Source organism: Sus scrofa, chromosome 9 (assembly GCF_054392235.1).
Source record: "Sus scrofa isolate SSC_HxYL_T2T_F1_AM1 chromosome 9, Sscrofa_HxYL_maternal_Yorkshire_Landrace_v2.0, whole genome shotgun sequence".
In the NCBI taxonomy this organism is placed as follows: domain Eukaryota; kingdom Metazoa; phylum Chordata; class Mammalia; order Artiodactyla; family Suidae; genus Sus; species Sus scrofa.
In genome coordinates this window covers 32,681,772-32,700,990 of record NC_139391.1, presented here as the reverse complement: position 1 = coordinate 32,700,990, position 19,219 = coordinate 32,681,772, and the positions used below count along the sequence as shown (strand labels likewise).

Sequence of the window (19,219 nt, the reverse complement as noted above, 5' to 3'; positions counted from 1 at the left end):
ACTTCCAGAGAGTGGCAATATTTAATAACAATAGTGCCCTTATATTTTTGAAGTTTTAACACTATTGATGTAAAATATACAAATCAGAGTCCTAGAAATTTGGCATGAATGTGGTTGATATGGTCATCATTGATAGCTAAGTTCAGCTGCAAAAATATCCTAAGTCTGAATTATTTATTCTGAATCTCCAAACTGATTAATTTTTGACTTAGTATTTGGTAGAAATAGTTCCAGTGTAATATTCTTTCCACTCTATCACTCATTTCTACTTTCTTACTATTTTTATGCAAACTGGTTCACAATTATGGAGGTATACCTTATCAAAGGCACTTTTTCCAAGGACAAAAAAAAAAAAAAATTCTGACTCCTAAAAACTAGATGATTTTATAAATTCATGCTTGCTTGCTTGATTTAGCTATCTAGTTAGCTATTACCTATATTCCAAAAGCATGAATTTATAACTCAGGCATGCAGTGATAAAAAAGGGTTTGTATAACTTCAAATGTCAGGATCTGTGGAGGCTACCTTGTTTCTCATATGAAGGGTGTTGTTTCAAACGAGGGCATGGAAACTAGTAAGTACTAGCTTCTGTTTTTCTTGTACACCTTCCAGAAAATTTCGACTGAAGACTCTATGTACTGGAGTTCTTTCCACAGAGAGCTGACTGATATTTGAAGAAATTTTTCACTTCTCGAACCAAGAAAAATATGATGTATCTTTTCCAAGCCTCGCTCTTATTCTTAAATCTATGTATTTTTACTTGTGGAGAAGCTATACGAGGTAACTGTGTGCATCATTCTACGGTAAGAATTTTAGCAACATTATTTCAGCTAGGAAAGCATGATGATGTGATTTTCAAGATACATATTATATGTTTGAAAAGATTAATTACAGAACTCAATATAATTTATGGGAAAATTTAAGTGTTTATTTAGAAATGCTGAGACAGGCTTAAATAATATTATGTTTAAACTTAGGAAACCATAAATTTGAGGACTGACTCTTAACACATTTCTTGTACAAAATTTTTAAAGAATTTGGAAGCCTAGGTTAAAAACTAGCCAGCAACTCTCTGGTTAACTTTGATAATGAAATATCTAGTAGGTAATAAAAAAATTCACTTTGCTTTTAAAAAAATATTCTAGAAACTTTCATATTTCAAAGATAGTCTTGTGACTAGTTACCTAGGACATTTTAAAATTTAAAATTAGAAAATTTTATTTAGAACAGTATCAGAGTGACAGCTAAGACAGTATATGCAGTCCTGTGAGTAACTGTTGATTTGAATCTCTATATATTTAAATATTCAAAAATTTTTAAATGTTATAAAATGTATTTACCATTGTATCATTATCAAATTCCTAAGCAGAAGCAAGAATAAATTCTAGGAAAGCTACAGAAATATTAATAACAATTCTCTATATCCCAAATTTAAGAATCTTATTTAGAGCTAAAACATATAATTGTAACCTAGGTTTTTGAAAACATCTAGTATGTCAATTAGAGGAGTATAGGGGAAAAAGTAAAAAGTTGAAAGTATATCTATGTAACAAAATGTATCTTTTTGGGACAAATATCTTCTGTCTTATGATTAGCTCTTTATCTTTCTCTACCTATCCAGGTCAAAGAGGACAGAGCTTGGTTATTATGTTCTTTTAATTACAGAGTTATTTACATAATATAACTTCTACCAAAGAATGTTTTAACACTAAAGAAATTTATGTTGACTTTGGACAAATACCTTTGGAATGACTGTAATTGGCTTTCTTTCCATTTCTTTTCTTTCTTTTCTATGTGGTGTTTGTACTGCCCCTTCCTCCTTCTCTCTTCCTACTGGTAACCACCAGTATACAGTTAGTCGTTGACTTTTTAAAATGGCATCTGTTGTTGTCTTTGAAAACAAAATTTCATGCTTCTTTTATCACTGATACCACTTAAATCTATCATTACTTTACCTTTCAAATCTATAAATACTTTAGTTTATACAAAAGTGACAATTTCCTCCACATTTCTCCCCAGTCCCCACCTCATTACTCCTAATCATGGGTGGCAGAAAGTCCTTTTGGCTTAGAAATGTTGTAGGCATCTCAGGGAAACGTCTTGGTCTCCATTCAAGGAACTTCAGATTGCATGATCTTGGAAGAGGGATGGCTCTGCACTGTATCACACCTGGAAATGTATAAAAACTAAAGGTCAAGGCCATAGAGCCACCTCAACGGAAAGTAGATGCTAAATAAATCCTTTCAGAATTTGAGAAGAAAAAAGAGCAAAAATATTGAATTAACATATGCTTATTGTCCATACCCAGAATTTACTGATAAGATTTGTTTGTGGAAATTTGAACTAACCAATTAACTATTTTTTTTCTAATGATCATCCTTGTGTATGTCCTGAAATCTCTTTTTTCTATAGTTTTCTTATGTATGATATATAACATATATAGGATAATTAAATATACTTTATATATTTTTTATTTCTATTTTTTTCACGTAAAGGATTCTCCAGTAGTTAACATTGTAGAGGATGAATCTAATGCAAAAGGTGAAAATAAAAGTAATGATACCGTTTATAAAGAAGATTGTGAGGAATCATGTGATGTTAAAAGTAAAATTCCACGAGAAGAAAAACATTTCATGTGTAGTAAGTATTAAAAATAACCACAATTATAAAGGCATATGATTTATTACTTCTAGGGTAGAGATGGAAAAAATATAACTTAGCATTTTTTGGGGTCATTTTTTATATATCCGCATCATCCTAGGTCAGAGGTTTTATGTGTTTGGCACATGGTAGGTACTTTGTAAATATTTGGTAAAAGAAAAAATCCTATATAACTCAGTGGCATCAACTGGCCACAGAAGGAAGGGGCAAGCCAGAAGACACTGATAGTATCAATTTGCCTAAGGCTATTTTCTTACTTCCATCTGAACCAGTAGGAAATTTCACCTCAGTTTTGAATGGGGAGGTTCATATACTGAGTAACTGCTGCAATAGGTATAATACAAATTTGCAGCTGATTTATGTTGCAAAGCATAAAAATTAAAAAGTTGTAAAATCTCCGTTTTTGTCTAGAACAATTTAGTTACAGTGCAGTAATTTTCATGATGTATTATATGTACACACTGGGTAGAATAAGAAAAGAGAAAGGGAAGAGATTCTGATCCAGTTCTTATAGGACTGTAATTCCTAGGTCAGAAAGCATAAAAAGCTTACTTTATTTTGTTTAATTCTACATGTAACACAAGTATCTCAGGTTTCTCAAACCAAAGAATATAGCTTTAGACCCATTAAGACAGATGTCTAGGAGTTCTTGTTGTGGTTCAGTGGGTTAAGAACCCGATGTAGTCTCCATAAGGATGGTCAAGCCCTGGCCTCTATCAGTGGGTTAAGTATCTGGTGTTGCCATAACCTGCAGTGTAGGTCATACATGCGTCTTGGATCTGGTGTTGCTGTGGCTGTGGTTTAGGCTGGCAGCTGCAGCTCTGGTTCAAGCCCTAGCCTAGGGAATTTCCATATGCCACAGGTGCGGCCATAAAAAGAAAAAAAAAAAAAAAAAAAAGAAAAAGACCAATGTCTAAATCCAGGAAGTATCTAATAGAAAGTGAGAGACAAAGTAAAAATGAGAGATGAAGCTGAGTGAGGTAGATTTTTTAAAAATTATTATTATTATTTTTCTTCTGTACAGAATGGCGACCCAGTTACACATACATGTATACATTATTTTTTTCTCACATTACGTGTTCCATCATAAGTGACTGGACAGAGTTCCCAGTGCTACACAGCAGGATCCCATTGCTAACCCATCCTGAAGGCAATAGTCTGCATCTATTAACCCCAAGCTCCCAGTCCATCCTACTCCATCCCCTTCCCTCTTAACCACATGTCTATTCTCCAAGTCCATGGGTGAGGTAGATTTTAAAATATCAAGAATTATTAGTATGATTCTACTGTTAGAGTGAAAATAGGAACATAGAAATAAAAAACTTTTAATGAGTAATTTTTACAATAATGCTTGGCCCCTTTTGTTATAAAGAACAATATCAGTACACTTAAATAAACTTGACTAAAGTCTGAGAAATAAATGGCTGTCAATGTATATTTCCTGGTTTTGATGGCTGTGGTGTAGAGAACGTCTTTGGTATAAGAAAAATGCACTGCAATATCCAGGGGCATTAAGGTGGCATGCTCTCAAAAGAATTAAGAAAAAGGTCTTCATGTTGTCTTTGAAACTATTCTTTAAATAAGATTGTTTCAAAACAAAACCTTGTTTTCTCGCTGTGCCTGTGATATGTGGAAGTTCCCAGAATAGGGGTCAGGGACCTGAGCCACAGCAGTGACAATGCCAGATTCTTAGCAGCTAGGCCATTAAGGAACTTCCAAAATAAAAACATTTTTAAGAAGAAAAATATATAGTAAAAATTTATCCAGAAAACATCCAGCCAAAACTTGATTAGATTTATTATGGGTGTATATATATGTGTGTAATTTGTTTATATAAAAATATAGCATTAATAGAAAAAAATTAAAAGACAGAGTTCCCGTTGTGGTGCAGCGGAAGCAAATCTGACTAGGAACCATGAGGTTTCGGGTTCGATCCCTGGCCTTGCTCAATGGATTAAGGATCTGGCATTGCCGTGAGCTGTGGTGTAGGCCGCACATGTGGTTTGGATCTGGCGTTGCTGTAGCTGTGGCATAGGCTAGCAGCTGTAGCTCCAATTAGACCTCTAGCCTGGGAACCTTCATATGCCATGGGTGCAGCCCTAAAAAGCAAAAAAAAAAAGAAAAAGAAAAAGAAAAAAAATTAAAGGAGCGATTTATTTTAAAAATTAACTTTCATGACGTGGAATTACTACCTTTTACTTTCTCATGTTGTAAGAATTAATGTCTTCTACCTCCTGCTTCTATACCTCTCATCTTATAAAATGAGAATTGATATTCAGAGTGTTGTTTCTCAGTTATACTAGATTAAATTATTTGGGGTAACCTAAATTATTAGTGAGCGTACTTTCATTGAGTAGTGTTGAACAATTGGTTTCTTGATTAATCCTGAGTTAAAAAACTATTAACTAGAATATGCAATCCTGAGTATTTAGATAGATTCCAAAATCACGTGAAATTCATTATTTTTCACTATAATTGCTTTCTATAACAATAAAATATTTAGCAGATATATTTTATTATGATTTAAGGAAATTTGCAAAATTCTATTGTTTCTTACACACGAAGTACCAAAAAACTACTAAGAAATATGATGGATGAGCAGCAAGCTTCCTTGGATTATTTATCCAATCAGGTATGGATTTTTTAGTATTGTGTTGCTATTGCATGCGTACATTGATATAGTTAGGTATAATCATTTAATTTTTAACGCTTTCATGTCCAAACATCTACTTAGTGCCTGCTATGTTAGAGGCACCATAGTAAGTCTCAGGCAAATGGAAAGCAGTGACAACAAAAAAGGGGTCATCCATTAAAGCTTATACAGTCTAGGGGAGCAGAAAAATGTATTAAAAGTGTTGTGAATAGTTTTGGAAAGATTCATAAAAGAAATTCAAGATATGAGATTTTGAAATGTTCTTAGATGACAGAGATTGCGAGCTGAGTCATGGAAAATGGATGCATGCTTCAAAGGTCACAAAGGTTGGGTAAGAAGGGTAGGACATTCTTTCCCTTCTGGGGAACTGTTTAGGGATGGTGCAAAGGTGGAGTGGCTGATGAGGTTGAGGCTGTATAAGGAAAACTGACTTAAAGAAATAGGAACTAAATCATGCCACACCAAATGTCTGAGCAGGAAAATGAAAGGTTTAGATTGGCAGCTGGCATGGAGGATGACTTGAGGAAGAGCAGAGAGAGCAGACAGAGACCAGATAAGAAATTACAGCAAAGGAGCAGGCAGGATACTAAAGACTGATCTGCAAAGGCAGTCAGATGCAAGAAATGGGCAGATGAAAGCAGTGTGCAGGAGGTAAACAGTACTGAGTTTAATGATTGCTATTTAGCTATGCCTTCATTGCTTTCTTAGAGCAGTGAGGAATTCAATGCAGAAAATGGGCATTGTATATATTTCAAAGCTGGATTTATAAGAGGCTTAAAGATATCAGTTATGGAATTAAGCTAAAAGAGTTTCGTTCAAATATAAATTTGCTTATATGTGTGCATGTGTGTTTAGGTTAATGAACTCATGAATCGAGTTCTCCTTTTGACTACAGAAGTTTTTAGAAAACAGCTGGATACTTTTCCTCACAGACCAGTTCAATCACATGGTGAGAACTTTGGTATTTCAGCCTTTTCATATTTGTCTTTTACTGCTTAAAAAATTTCCTGGACTGGTTGGTGCATTTAGAAGTTTTGTTTAAAACATACATGTTATTATCTAACAGACTGGAGGAGTAACACTGCCATTAAGCAAGCTTCAATGCAGACAATGTGTACTTTTCTCAATTGGGAGCCTTTTCTGACTGTTTGAAAGCCATGGCTGTATGCAGATATTTTGAATCTGTTGAAAATAGCATGATTTTACATAACTGAATTCAGACTTTCCTTTACATTTTATTAATAATCATTCTTCAGTTAGAAGAAAAGAAGGTCTCAGAATTCCTCCCACCTGTAAAAAGTATTTTTGACATGTTTGAAAGGTTTCAAGTTGGGACATAACATTTGAAACTTAAGACAGAAAGAAACTGGAGTTTAGTACTTTTTGTACCGGAATATAGTATAGTATTATTTTATTTTATTTTTTTATTTTATTTTATTTTATTTTATTTTATTTTATTTTATTTTATTTTATTTTTTATTTTATTTTATTTTATTTTATTTTGTCTTTTTGCCATTTCTTGGGCCGCTCCCGCAGCATATGGAGGTTCCCAGACTAGGGGTCTATTTGGAGCTGTAGCCACTGGCCTACGCCAGAGCCACAGCAAGGCGGGATCCGAGCCGCGACTACAACCTACACCACAGCTCACGGCAACGCCAGATCCTTAAGCCACTGAGCGAGGCCAGGGACCGAACCTGCAACCTCATGGTTCCTAGTCGGATTCGTTAACCACTGCGCCACGACGGGAACTCCAAGTATTAATTTTTAAAGGAGTGGGTTTCTGAGAAAAATGCCCTGTATATCTTATGGATGTGAATGAATACCAGAAAGTTCCAAGCAAATAAATATTTATTGAGGGCCTAGTGTATGATCATTCTTTTTTCCTTCTAAAGAGACGAGAATAAACTGTTACTAAGAATCGCCTATGTGTCAGGTACTTAGGCACTTTCACATGTTTTTTTTTTTTAATTGTTTTATTAAAGCTAACTTATTTCCCAAATGAGTAGTGTAGAGAGTGTAACACAGTGACTATGAGCTAGGACTCAGGTGTCAGACCATCTGTTTTTGAATCCTGGAGCCACTGTTTCCTCGATATCAGTTTCCTCATCAGTAAACTGATAGTACCTACTTCATACAGTTGTGAGGATTAAATGAGTAAAAACACCAAAAGCTCTTAAATATTGCCTGATGCATAATAAGACAGTATAAGAATTTGCTATGATAATGATGATCATCAAATGAGGATATGGAGCCCAGAAAAATCCAAATAATCTGTTCATATTTATTTAGATGGTAGTGGCAAAGCAGTTGTTCCAGCTCAGATTAGTCCTTCACTGTAAATTTCTATCATACCTCATATCTTTATCATTATAAAAATGTTTCTTAACAATTCAGGAGAAAGTCCACAAATCTGTATCTTCTGGAAATAAAGGGGGAAAGCAACACATTTTTTATAGCTAACTTTTTGTAGATGACATTTTCTGCATATTTATTGTATGCTAGGCACCATGCTAAGTGCTTTGTCTTGCTATGTAAATGGTCAGAATAACACTATGAAACAGATAGTATTATTATAACAATTTTACACATCAAAAAAGTGATTAAGTAACCTAGCTAGAGGTTCTTACTGGTAAAGAAAGGAACTAGGACTCTAACTCAGACTTCTGGCTCTAATTTTTTATATGTTTGTTTCTCTGGGTAATTGATGCATTTTATTACATTTATAAAAGATAATACAACGTAATATACCTTATAGTAAAATGTAATATTACAATCATATAATGCATTTATATATTATATAAATATATATATTTATATATATTTATATTCCCATGGGAAGTGGAATGCTTTAAAGAAGGTGATTATAGTTTGCTACATACAGTTCTAGCTATTGCCAGCTGAGGAGGCTTTAGACTCAGCATAATTTCCTCTGCTGAAGAAAAGGGTGTAAATGGGCTCCAACACATTAGAATTTCTGAGATTTCAAATACAGTAGAAAGGATGTGTCCATAGTAGTTAATCTGCTTATTCCTTTGGGTTTTCTACTTATCATTCATACAGATTTCTGTTAAATGTTATGCCTCAAGATAAACCTAGATTTCTGAAAGGGCATCATTTACTGGACAAAAGAATGCATAGTTATAAAATATAAATCCAGTTTCCTCCATCTATCCATCTAGTTTCTTCTTATTTCTAAGGTTCACATAAATTTTCATTTCCAAGAAGTTAAAATCATCATATCATTAATGAAAAGTTTAATAGTAATTTCAGATAGCACTGTCAATTCTCTATAGTAAAATACTTTAGTATTAAATGTATATGTGGATATATCCTAAATAACTAATTTTACTTTTCTAGGTTTAGATTGTACTGATATTAAAGATACCATTGGCTCTGTCACAAAAACACCAAGTGGTTTATATATAATCCACCCAGAAGGATCTAGTTACCCATTTGAGGTAAAGTATTAGCTTATTATATGGAATAGGATAGGCATCTAATATATTTAATTACAATTAGAATTTTAACTATTTGTCTTTCTTTCTTTCTTTTTTTTTTTTTTGTCTTTTTGCTATTTCTTGGGCCGCTCCCGCGGCATATGGAGGTTTCCAGGCTAGGGGTCCAATCGGAGCTGTAGCCACTGGCCTACGCCAGAGCCACAGCAACGCGGGATCCGAGCCGCGTCTGCAACCTACACCACAGCTCACGGCAACGCCGGATCCTTAAGCCACTGAGCGAGGCCAGGGACCGAACCCGCAACCTCGTGGTTCCTAATCGGATTCGTTAACCACTGTGCCACGATGGGAACTCCTCTTTCTTTTTCTTTCTTTCTTTCTTTCTTTCTTTCTTTCTTTCTTTCTTTCTTTCTTTCTTTCTTTCTCTTCTTCTTCCTTCCTTCCTTCCTTCCTTCCTTCCTTCCTTCCTTCCTTCCTTTCTTTCTCTTCCTTTCCTTTTTCTATTTTTTTCTTTTTAGGCCCGCACGTGCAGCCTATGGAAATTCCCAGGTAGGGGTTGAATTGGACCTACAGCTCTTGGCCTACACCACAGCCACAGCGATGCCAGATCCAGATCTGAGCTGCACCTGTGACCTACATTGTGGTTCTCGGCAATGCCGGTTCCTCAACCCTCTGAGCAAGACCAGGAATCAAACTTGCATCCTTATGGATACTAGCCAGATTCATTTCCACTGAGCCTCGATGGGAACTCCAATATTTATTTATTTATCTTTTTAGGGACACACCAGCAACATATGTTACCGCTGAGCCACAATGGGAACTCAGTATTTTTTTTAATTTAAATAAATTAGTATATGTTCCATAATTTTTATTTTCTGGAAATCTTTGCTGAAACCACAAACCAGTAAAAGAACTAGAGAATCTTTGACTTTTATATGTGAGTTTTTATGGTTACATTCTTTAAAGTAAATCCATTTGGTGCGAGATGTTATATTATCCTTCGAGTAGGCAGAACTATGCAAAAGAAATACCTATTTGCTTTAACTAGCTCATGGATATTAAAAAATAATGGTGTGCTTTGCCTTGAAGCTTGCTAAAAATACTTTAATTTCTCTTCCTATGTGTGATTATATTTTCTTTGGCTGAAAAGTGATTTTATATGTATAAGAAATTAATAATTTAAAAACCTTTCACTAAAATATGAACAGATTGAGAAGCTGATCCATTTCTTAAATTGAAAGAAATAAATTACTCCTAGTAGTTTTAAACCATGATTTCTAGAAGAAATTTTGACCAGAAATTATCTATTATTGAAATTATTTATTATTAATATATTATTATATATACTAATATATAAATTATACATATATAATTTTCTGGTTGCTTTTTTGCATATAAGATAGTTTATAATATCAATATCATACCTTCTTGATAGTCTTTATTACACAATAAAATAATTTTTTTGAAGTATATATTACCAGTTCTTTGACTCAGAGTTACTAACATTAATTTTTGACATCTGTTGACAAGATGTCAAAAATTGGGAATTAAGTGGGAAATAATTTTAAATTACCTAAATTACTTTACTTACAGATTCAAAAACAGGTCTGAACAGATGTGGAAAGGAAAGGCTTCTAATTTTGTGAAGAGTGGGATGCATAATTACCTCTTTTGTGGGAAAGTGTTGGTTCCCTAACTTCCTCCACACTGCCTTTTTCTGTCTGAGTGTGGGAAGTTTCCAATGGGTATGACTGCTCTGATTTTCTTGCTGTGTCACGTCTATGGGTTTTGTCCTCTTAGGGATATTTAACAGTGGACCACAGATACATCTATAAGTGCCTACTGAGATGGGTCACAGATTATGTCTTTCTGCCTGAAAATCCCAGCCTAAACACAGGCTTTCCAAGCTTTTAGAGAAAAAAGCAATCAAAGACCAGCACACATGCATATTTAACACTGTTTAAAAAGTCAGCGTTTTAATTAAAAGAATAAGTTCATTTATAAAGAAATATATCACTCTGCAACTTCAGATTGGTGCTGTTATTACTCAACTGAAAAATATTTATGGAGTTGAGGAATAACCTTAAAATGAATATAACCTTAAAATGCTACAAACACTTATATATGTTAAAAAATGACTGATACAGGGACAGCAACTGTTTGTTTTATAATAAACAATATTATGTCTAGAGATGAAAAAATCTGAATATATTAATGGCATAAGTTATATTGAAATTTTCTGTGGAAATATCTTCTCCTTCTCCAGGCTTAAGGGTGAAGTATGAGTGTTATATCAAAGAATGAAAATAATAGTATGATGTTTTTGCCCTTTTGGGTTTTTTTAGGTAATGTGTGACATGGATTACAGAGGAGGTGGATGGACTGTGATACAGAAGAGGATTGATGGGGTAATTGATTTCCAAAGGCTGTGGTGTGATTATCTGGATGGATTTGGTGATCTTTTAGGTCAAATTTTATTTACTTCTCTCTTTTTCTTCTTTTTGGTGTTATGCCTATAGATTGTGTCTCTATTGGTCAAATTGTTAGGCAAAATAGCAAATCCTTATGAATATAAAAATATGATTTAAATTACTCTCTGCTTATATGCCAAATTATTTATAAGTCTTCAGTTGGGATCTGGAAACCTTTATTTTTAGATACCTGTTAAAACTGGTTTTAGTAAAAATTCTAAATTGGGTATTTATTAAGTATTGATAAATTCTGGCACATGCTCAATAACTATTTGTAGAATGAAAAAGTGAATGATCAGAGACTTTAAAATTTCTGAGATTTGTGCTTTGTCTACACAAGCAAATGAAATAGAGAATTGGGGTACATGGCTTTTACAAATTCAAATTATGTGAACCTGGAGTAGTGTTTTATAAAAATATCAATAAAAATCATTATGCTCAAAATATGGAAAATATAAACCTCAAGTGAATTGTAAAATCTGTTCACATTATTACTACATGGCAACATCGATTTTATTGGTGAGTAGAAACACCAGCGTTTCTGAATAGAGCAGAATTTTACATTAACTGGAACATTTGCACGTGACTTTGATCATTTTTATGCTGTTAAGTTACTGTTGGTATAATTTAAAATCTTTAACATCCCATAATAATGTCATTCAAGGATTTGGTAAGTGGTGGTGTTATTCCTACTGCTAAAAACCCTACTGCATGCCAATGATGCTAGAAGGGACACAAAATGTAATAAAATGTCATAAGTAAGGCCAAATAGCTGCCATGCTATGGAGTGCAGTTGACATACTTGTGTTTTCTCAGCATTACCTCCAATTTTCTGAAAGTGCTGCCTTCTGAATTGAGCAGTCATAGATCTACAGGCTCTAAACTGTCATCTTTCTTCCCTAATACTTATTTGTATGGGGAAATTATTTGAGTTTTGACGAAAAAAGTCTTCAGGCAGGTATACTTCACATAAACAGGTTCCTTTGTATTTGGCATATGTAAAAAAATGAACTTGGGATGATGAAAATTGTCAAGTTAAATTTGTGGATGGAGTAAAGGGGAAAGATGGCAAGGACACTTAAATTGGAAAATGTAATAGACTGAAACTAAGCAGGCTTATTTTTTTTTTAAAGAATTCAACTATGAATTTATTATATCCCTCTTTCCATAAAATTTTTGTATTAAAAAATAACAAGTCACAGTCAATCAAAAGTCACAATCAAAAGGAGTTGTGTTTCACAACTGAAATACAGTCACAATTTATACTTTGTAGTAGGTTTTGCCCTCAAAAGTTGACTATGACACACCTAACAGAATGGCTTAAATAAATAAACAAATACCAGTTTTACTTCTTGTACTTCTTTCTTATTTCCTATGCCTCCTTTCTTCCTGTATTTCTGAATACTTTTCAGTTCTATGTGGGTATGTAGCTAAAATGCCTCTATAAGCCTCAGAGAATGACTTAGTATCTTAGCTGTAGTTTAAAGAATTTGAAGGTTGTCACATTGTCCCCTATAGTTTGTTTTGACTAGATGCTTACTTCCTTCAGGAATTTCATTATTCAGGCAGAGGGATATATTTCAGAGCAGGGGTCTGCACATTTAGGTTATGCCACAGTGGGTAGAAGAAAGTAGAAAGCCATTGGTTAGAACATGCAGGAAGTACTCAGTCTGAATTAGGGAGTTTAATAATTTGTCCTGAATCTACAATCATCTTGGAAATATTGACCCTTAATCTGGGGAAACTCCAGTGTTGCTATATTACGTCTTTATTCATTGGTAACTGATGAGCTGCATTATAACAAAGAAGTATGTATTCACAAAAGATTATTGTCAAAGATAGAAAAAAAAAGATTTCTATTGATAATTTTCAGGAAATATTCCATCAGGAGTTTCTGATTTGGAGGTGAAACATCTTATGTTTACTGTACACAACATTTTGTTACCTGCCATAATATTCGAACTGGTGTTTTGTTGACATGCCTTAAGGTCAGACTCGATTTATTTAAATGAATTTTTGAATTTTGATTTGGGGAGATATCATCTCAGAGTTACTGAAACACTAAGCTGTATCAAGCACTCAATAAAGGGCTATTTGTATTTAATTTGTATTAAAATATATTTAAAATCTTTTTTTTAACAGGTGAATTTTGGCTAGGGCTGAAAAAGATTTTTTATATAGTGAATCAGAAGAACACCAGTTTTATGCTTTATGTAGCCCTGGAATCTGAAGATGACACATTTGCTTATGCATCATATGACAATTTTTGGCTAGAGGATGAAACAAGGTTTTTTAAAATGCACTTAGGACGGTATTCAGGAAATGCTGGTAAGTTTTTTATTCCTAAGATTATCCAAAAGGTTTAAATATAGTTGACTCAATATTAGATGTAGATAAAAGTAATGCATTTCTTTTGGTATATGAGACACAGCTGATAACAGAAGAGATGAGGAATGAGAAAACTGGCTAAGTCTTGAGTTTTGAAACTCTGCTATAATCATGATTTTGAAATGCTTTATTCTCTTTAAAGCAGCTTGCTATATGTAATTGCAATGGATTATTTAGATAGAGTCTGTGTGGCAGTCTGGGAAGGTATTTACATTTTCATGTTCTGAGAGGCTGGAGTTTAGTAGTCATAGAATGTTAGAGCTGATCTCCACTCTTCTCACTCTACAGGTTGAAGAAACCTGAAAGATTAAATGACTTGCCCAAGATTCCCAGTTCATCACATCTGAGCCAGGGCAAGAATTCAGACTGATAGAGCAACTAGTTTAGTGGGTTTTATTTTCCCTACTCTACCTCGGTGCATCTACTCATTTCCAAATAAAATTTGTTTCAATTTCAAAATACTTGAGGTTAAATTTATATTTTAATGCTGAAATTTTATTTTATTATTTATTCATTTGTATTTTAGGGCTGCACCTGCACCGTATGGAGGTTCCCAGGCTAGGAGTCGAACTGCAACTACAGCTGCCAGTCTACACCACAGCTCATAGCAACTCAGGATCCCTGACCCACTGAGTGAGGCCAGGGATTGAACCTACATCCTCATGGATACTGGTCAGATTCATTTCTGCTGGGCCACAATGGGAACTCCTGACACTGAAATTTTAAATTTGCATTAATACTAAATTCAGCTCTCCTACTGTTGCTCATAATGGTACTTGTTCATTAGGTATGTTTAGTGTTAGAAATCAAAAAATAAATGAGTTACATATTCTCAGATCTTGAATGGATCACAATATAGAGGGGGAAATAAGGAAAAGGAAAACAGAATACTGTTTAGAGCTTTGGGGGTTAAAGAAAGAGAAAGTTATTCCACTTGATTGCATCCAGAACTTCTTGGAAGGGTAGATTTCAACAAAGAACTAATAGATTCAACATGGGGTGGTTTTTGAAAGTACATACTCATGCAGAATCTGATTCAGTAAGTTTGGGTCCAGGTATTTTTATTCAGTAGATGGATATGCTGGCATTGTTAAAGTTGACTTGCCCAAGATTTCTGATTTGGAGGTGAAACCTCTTATGTTTACTGTACACAATATTTTGTTACCTGCCATAATATTCAAACTGGTTTTTTGTTGGATCTGTACTTGGAGGAATGGATAGGCTTCTGGCAAATGAATGTTGGCAAAGAGAGGAGCTTGAATCAAGGCTCAGAGGGAAGAAAATTACTGGGCATGAAGAGGGCCTGGTATGGTTGGAATCTCTGACATTTGAGGAGGTTTGGACTTGGGATATTAAGTAAAAGACTGAAATTTAAATCTTGACATATAGGGTCACCTTTAAAGAGTTATATAATTTCTGAGGCTTTATCTCTAAAAGTGTAAAGAACTATCTCTATGTGGAACATACGATGTTAGGAAAAGTTTACGTGGGGTTTCTCTAAAAGATGATTAGTATCTAAGTGGAGGGTACAATTTGAAATGGCAAGACTTTTTTCATTACAGAACCCTTAAATTTTGTCATGCCCTACTCTTCCTTTCCCCAATAAGGTTGTTAAGTAACTTTCAAATGTTGGTCACATAATATAATCAAAATAAAGAAAAAAGGTGTCAATAGAAAGTAAAGATAGAAACAGTAAAACCAGGGGGTTAAGTATGATCAGGTATTCAGTAGAGGTGAGCCACAAATTTGACTTTGAGCTCAGAGCAAAAACGGAAATATGAAATTCGAACATCTGAGCAACACAGTTGTTCCATGAGGACAAATATTTCTGATTCTGGGTTCTTGGAGAAAACAAAACGTCATCTTTTCTAATTACACTCTCACAGAAAACATGACAGTGAGTTTAATGGGCTATGTCTTGAAAAATAGGCCTATGCATTATATTTTAAAAATAATCTATTAAATATAATACAATTGAGGAGCTCATATAATGTATGATCCTTCTGTTGGTTGGGCTTAACCAGGGAGATAATCTGTGGAGGGATCATATAATTTGGGCAATGTTCTGTAAGTGTCATCTCTCTCATCTGAACTTCTGAAGAGTATTGCGCTGTGTGGGTGTTGAAGATTATATTCTTCCTGCAAATACGTGCATTGTGGACATTTTGTTTCCTGTGAAGTGCATGGTCAGAGGCTTTAATCATCAGTGGGAGGATAGGCCACTGATGTTAATTGCGTTCTCCAGGTTCCTTAAAGACATCTCAAGAGATGCCAAACATTTGGAACATATTGAAAAAAAGTGAATTCTTCAAAGATTTCACATAGCTTCATTTCTAATTAGTGTTTCAAACACATCAGCAAATTTTATCTATAAGTGAAATCTAAATACAAAAGGACTAATTCAAGTCTTTTAAATATGTGGTTCAAAAAAACCCCAAACAAAACTTGCCTTCTACCACGGTACTTAGTTAACTAGGGTGCCTTGGTCAAGATGCTAACTTTTTGAAGATTACTGTGAGTACTAGGGATACCATGCATGGAATGTCCAATGCAAGCCTTTAAAATATGGTGGTGTTTTAACTACTGTCCAATAAGTCTGTATTTCTTGTGGAGAGACATGAAGAGAAGGCATACCTCAGTAGTGTAGCTGATTTTTTTCTTGAGGGCATCAGCCATTTAATGTAAACTTGGTGACCCCTAAATAAAATCAAACAACTTTGGCTGTTATAAATTTGTTTCTTAAAGGTAGAAGTTTTTACCTTTGTCCATATCTCTCTATCTAAAGTGATGTAAAATGGTACTGGTGTAAACATTTATTATGTGCAAATTATTTTCTTTTCCTAAATTACCAGTTACCATATTACTCGTCTCCAAAGTATGACAAGTTTATACATCATTATTTTTGACCTATGTTAAAAAAATAATGATGTATAGGAGCTCCCATCATGGCTCAGTGGTCAATGAACCTGACTAGGATCCATGAGGATGCAGGTTCGATCCCTGGCCTTCCTCAGTGGGTTAAGGGTCTGGCATTGCCCTGAGCTGTGGTGTAGGTCATAGATGCAGCTTGGATCCTATGTTTCTATGGCTGTGGTGTAGACCAGTAGCTGTAGTTCCAATTCGACCCCTAATCTGGGAACTTCCATATGCCACGAGTGCGGCCCTAAAATAATAATAATAATGATGATGATGATGTATAAACTCGTCAAACTTTAGGGAAGAGTAATACAGCCAAACCCCAATTTTGTAATTTGTGATTTTAATATCAAATGTCCACTTAAAGATGCCTGTCATGTTGAGGAATTCATTATCAGATTTTGGCATATTGCAATATGGAGGGGAAATTTTACTATGATAACTAGTAAAAAATAACTTAAACCTTAGTTTTAGGTGCAATGCTTTTGCATAACAGGATTGTAAAAGTCAATTAAAATTACAAAAAGTGCCTTTAACTTTAGTCATAAAAAAAAAAAAATTCTATTTTACCTAGGTGATGCATTCCGGGGCTTCTGCAAAGAAGATAATCAAAATGCAGTGCCTTTCAGCACATCAGATGTTGATAATGATGGATGTCGCCCTGCGTGCTTCCTCAATGGTCAGTCTGTGAAGAGCTGCAGTCAGCTCCATAACAACACTGGCTGGTGGTTCAACCAGTGTGGGCTCTCAAATCTGAATGGCATTCATAACTTTCCTGGAAAATTTCTTGCAACTGGAATTAGATGGGGCACATGGACCAAAAACAACTCACCTGTCAAGATTAAATCTGTTTCAATGAAAATTAGAAGAATTTACGATCCATACTTTAAGTAATCTCACTTAAAATTTTAATGAGTGCTCCACAGTTATTTTTGATAATATATAAAAGATTTTATATGGTTTCCATTTTTACTGAGTGTTTCAAACATATTAGCCAAAATTTAACTGTAGATGACATCTAGGTATTATGAGTTTAATTAGAAATTTTTAATTTTGTAGAATTTTATAGAGGAAAACATGGCTTAATGTATGCTTTTCCTATTTACTATTTTAACAATATAGAATAAAATTTGTTTTGAGTGAATTGAAACTGGTGACCTGGAGTATATTGTGCTTTTAAAAGATTTCCCCCCTTTTTTACAGCAGATTCTTAGGAAAGTTAAAATTATTTTTTCTATATTTATTTGATATGGCTAAGTGTATAATTTAGATAATTTCTGTTGACTACAATTACAGGGGATAATTTTGCACAGATTAATATATAAAATTCACATGGTTTAAAAACCTATTTCCAGGTGATTCCGTAATATTTAACTGTAAAAATAAAGTCCTTCATGTTTTCACATTTTGTTGTGCTTAATAAATTTGTTCTTATTCATAATAAATTTACATATATTTATAGCCTGATCAGTTGCATTCTAAAACACATTAATATCTGAACTTTTAAAAGTTTTTTTAAATTAAAGGATAGTTAATTTTCAATGTTGTGTTAGTTTCAAGTATGCAAAGTAATTATTATTTTCAAGATTCTTTTCCATTATAGGTTATTACAATATATTGAGTATAGTTCCCTGTGCTATAGAGTAGGTCTTTGTTGTTTACCTATTTTATATATAATAGTTTGTACATGTTAACCTCAAACACCTAAATCTCTCGCCCCCCACCACCCCTGCCATTTCCTTTGGTAATCATAAGCTCGATTTCTATATCTGTGAGTCTATTTTTGTTTTGTAAATAAGTTTGTTTTATCATTTTTTTAAGATTCCACATATGAGCGATATCATAAGATGTCTGACTTTCTCTGACTTCACTTAGTATAATAATCTCTAGTTCCATCCATGTTGATGCAAATGGCATTGTTTCATTCCTTTTATAGCTGAGTAATATTCCATTATATATATATATATCTCACATCTTTTTCCATTCATTGTCAATGGACATTTAGTTTGCATCTTTGCCTTGGCTATTGTAAATAATGCTGCTATGAATATTGGGGTGTATGTATCTTTTCAAATTAGTGTTTTCTACATATATATATGCCCAGAAGTAGGATTATAGGATCATATGGTAACTCTATTTGTAGTTTTGTAAGGTCATGCCAAGAGGTTCACTAACACACTGCCTCACTGGCAGTTATAAAATAGGTTTTATTGAGGAATAATGTGTCGGCTGGCAGGTAGAAGAGCCTATTTATGTTAATGAGTAGTGCATTCTGGGAGGTCATTTTTGTAACAGTATAGGTTTCATGGTTGAGAAAGTGGCTTTGTTTGAATGGGGGAGCTGATTCATTAAAGCTCTGTTGCTTGTACCAGCTTTTTCTTTCCACTGAGCCACTGCAGATCCACTGAGCCTCTTCCTTCATACAAAAAGTAGGGAGACCATGAACCTCTAGGCTATTTGGATCTGTCTCCAAAGCAATCCATACATTTAACATAAAGACGCCATTAATGGTCAACAGGATTTTTTTTTTTTTTTGAGAGAATTTGAAGCACTTCTGGAAGTGCAATCAAAGAGAACAGATACTATTTGAAAAAGAATTGATGGGGTCTTGCATTGATGGCGAAAGTCTATTGTAGATATATTAGCTTTTAAATTACTGTGTGACAAATTACCAC

At 34.0% G+C, this 19,219-nt stretch overlaps 1 protein-coding gene across 2 annotated transcripts; it reads left to right on the top strand.

Annotated features, from left to right (window-relative positions):
• The first annotated feature begins 549 nt into the window (after positions 1-549).
• On the top strand, positions 550-17,949 carry ANGPTL5 (angiopoietin like 5). 2 transcript variants are annotated; one of them, XM_003129804.5, is made up of 8 exons: positions 550-803; positions 2,496-2,640; positions 5,190-5,293; positions 6,170-6,263; positions 8,672-8,772; positions 11,115-11,235; positions 13,383-13,568; positions 17,119-17,949. In XM_003129804.5, exons 1-8 carry the CDS (start codon positions 708-710, stop codon positions 17,436-17,438), a joined length of 1,167 nt encoding a protein of 388 aa, XP_003129852.1. In that variant the 5' UTR covers positions 550-707; the 3' UTR covers positions 17,439-17,949. The 2 variants fall into 2 exon arrangements, with proteins under 2 accessions (XP_003129852.1, XP_084831960.1); XM_084975834.1 differs by lacking the exon at positions 17,119-17,949 and adding an exon at positions 13,917-14,046 and having other exon boundaries at positions 621-803.
• The last annotated feature ends 1,270 nt before the right edge of the window (positions 17,950-19,219 follow it).

Excerpts from the sequence above, each read along its gene's own strand:
- ANGPTL5 (XM_003129804.5), top strand. The coding sequence starts at position 708 with ATGATGTATCTTTTCCAAGCCTCGCTCTTATTCTTAAATCTATGTATT. Across the intron at positions 804-2,495 it reads ACTGTGTGCATCATTCTACG|GATTCTCCAGTAGTTAACAT; the intron begins GTAAGAATTTTA and ends TTTCACGTAAAG. Across the intron at positions 2,641-5,189 it reads AGAAAAACATTTCATGTGTA|GAAATTTGCAAAATTCTATT; the intron begins GTAAGTATTAAA and ends TTATGATTTAAG.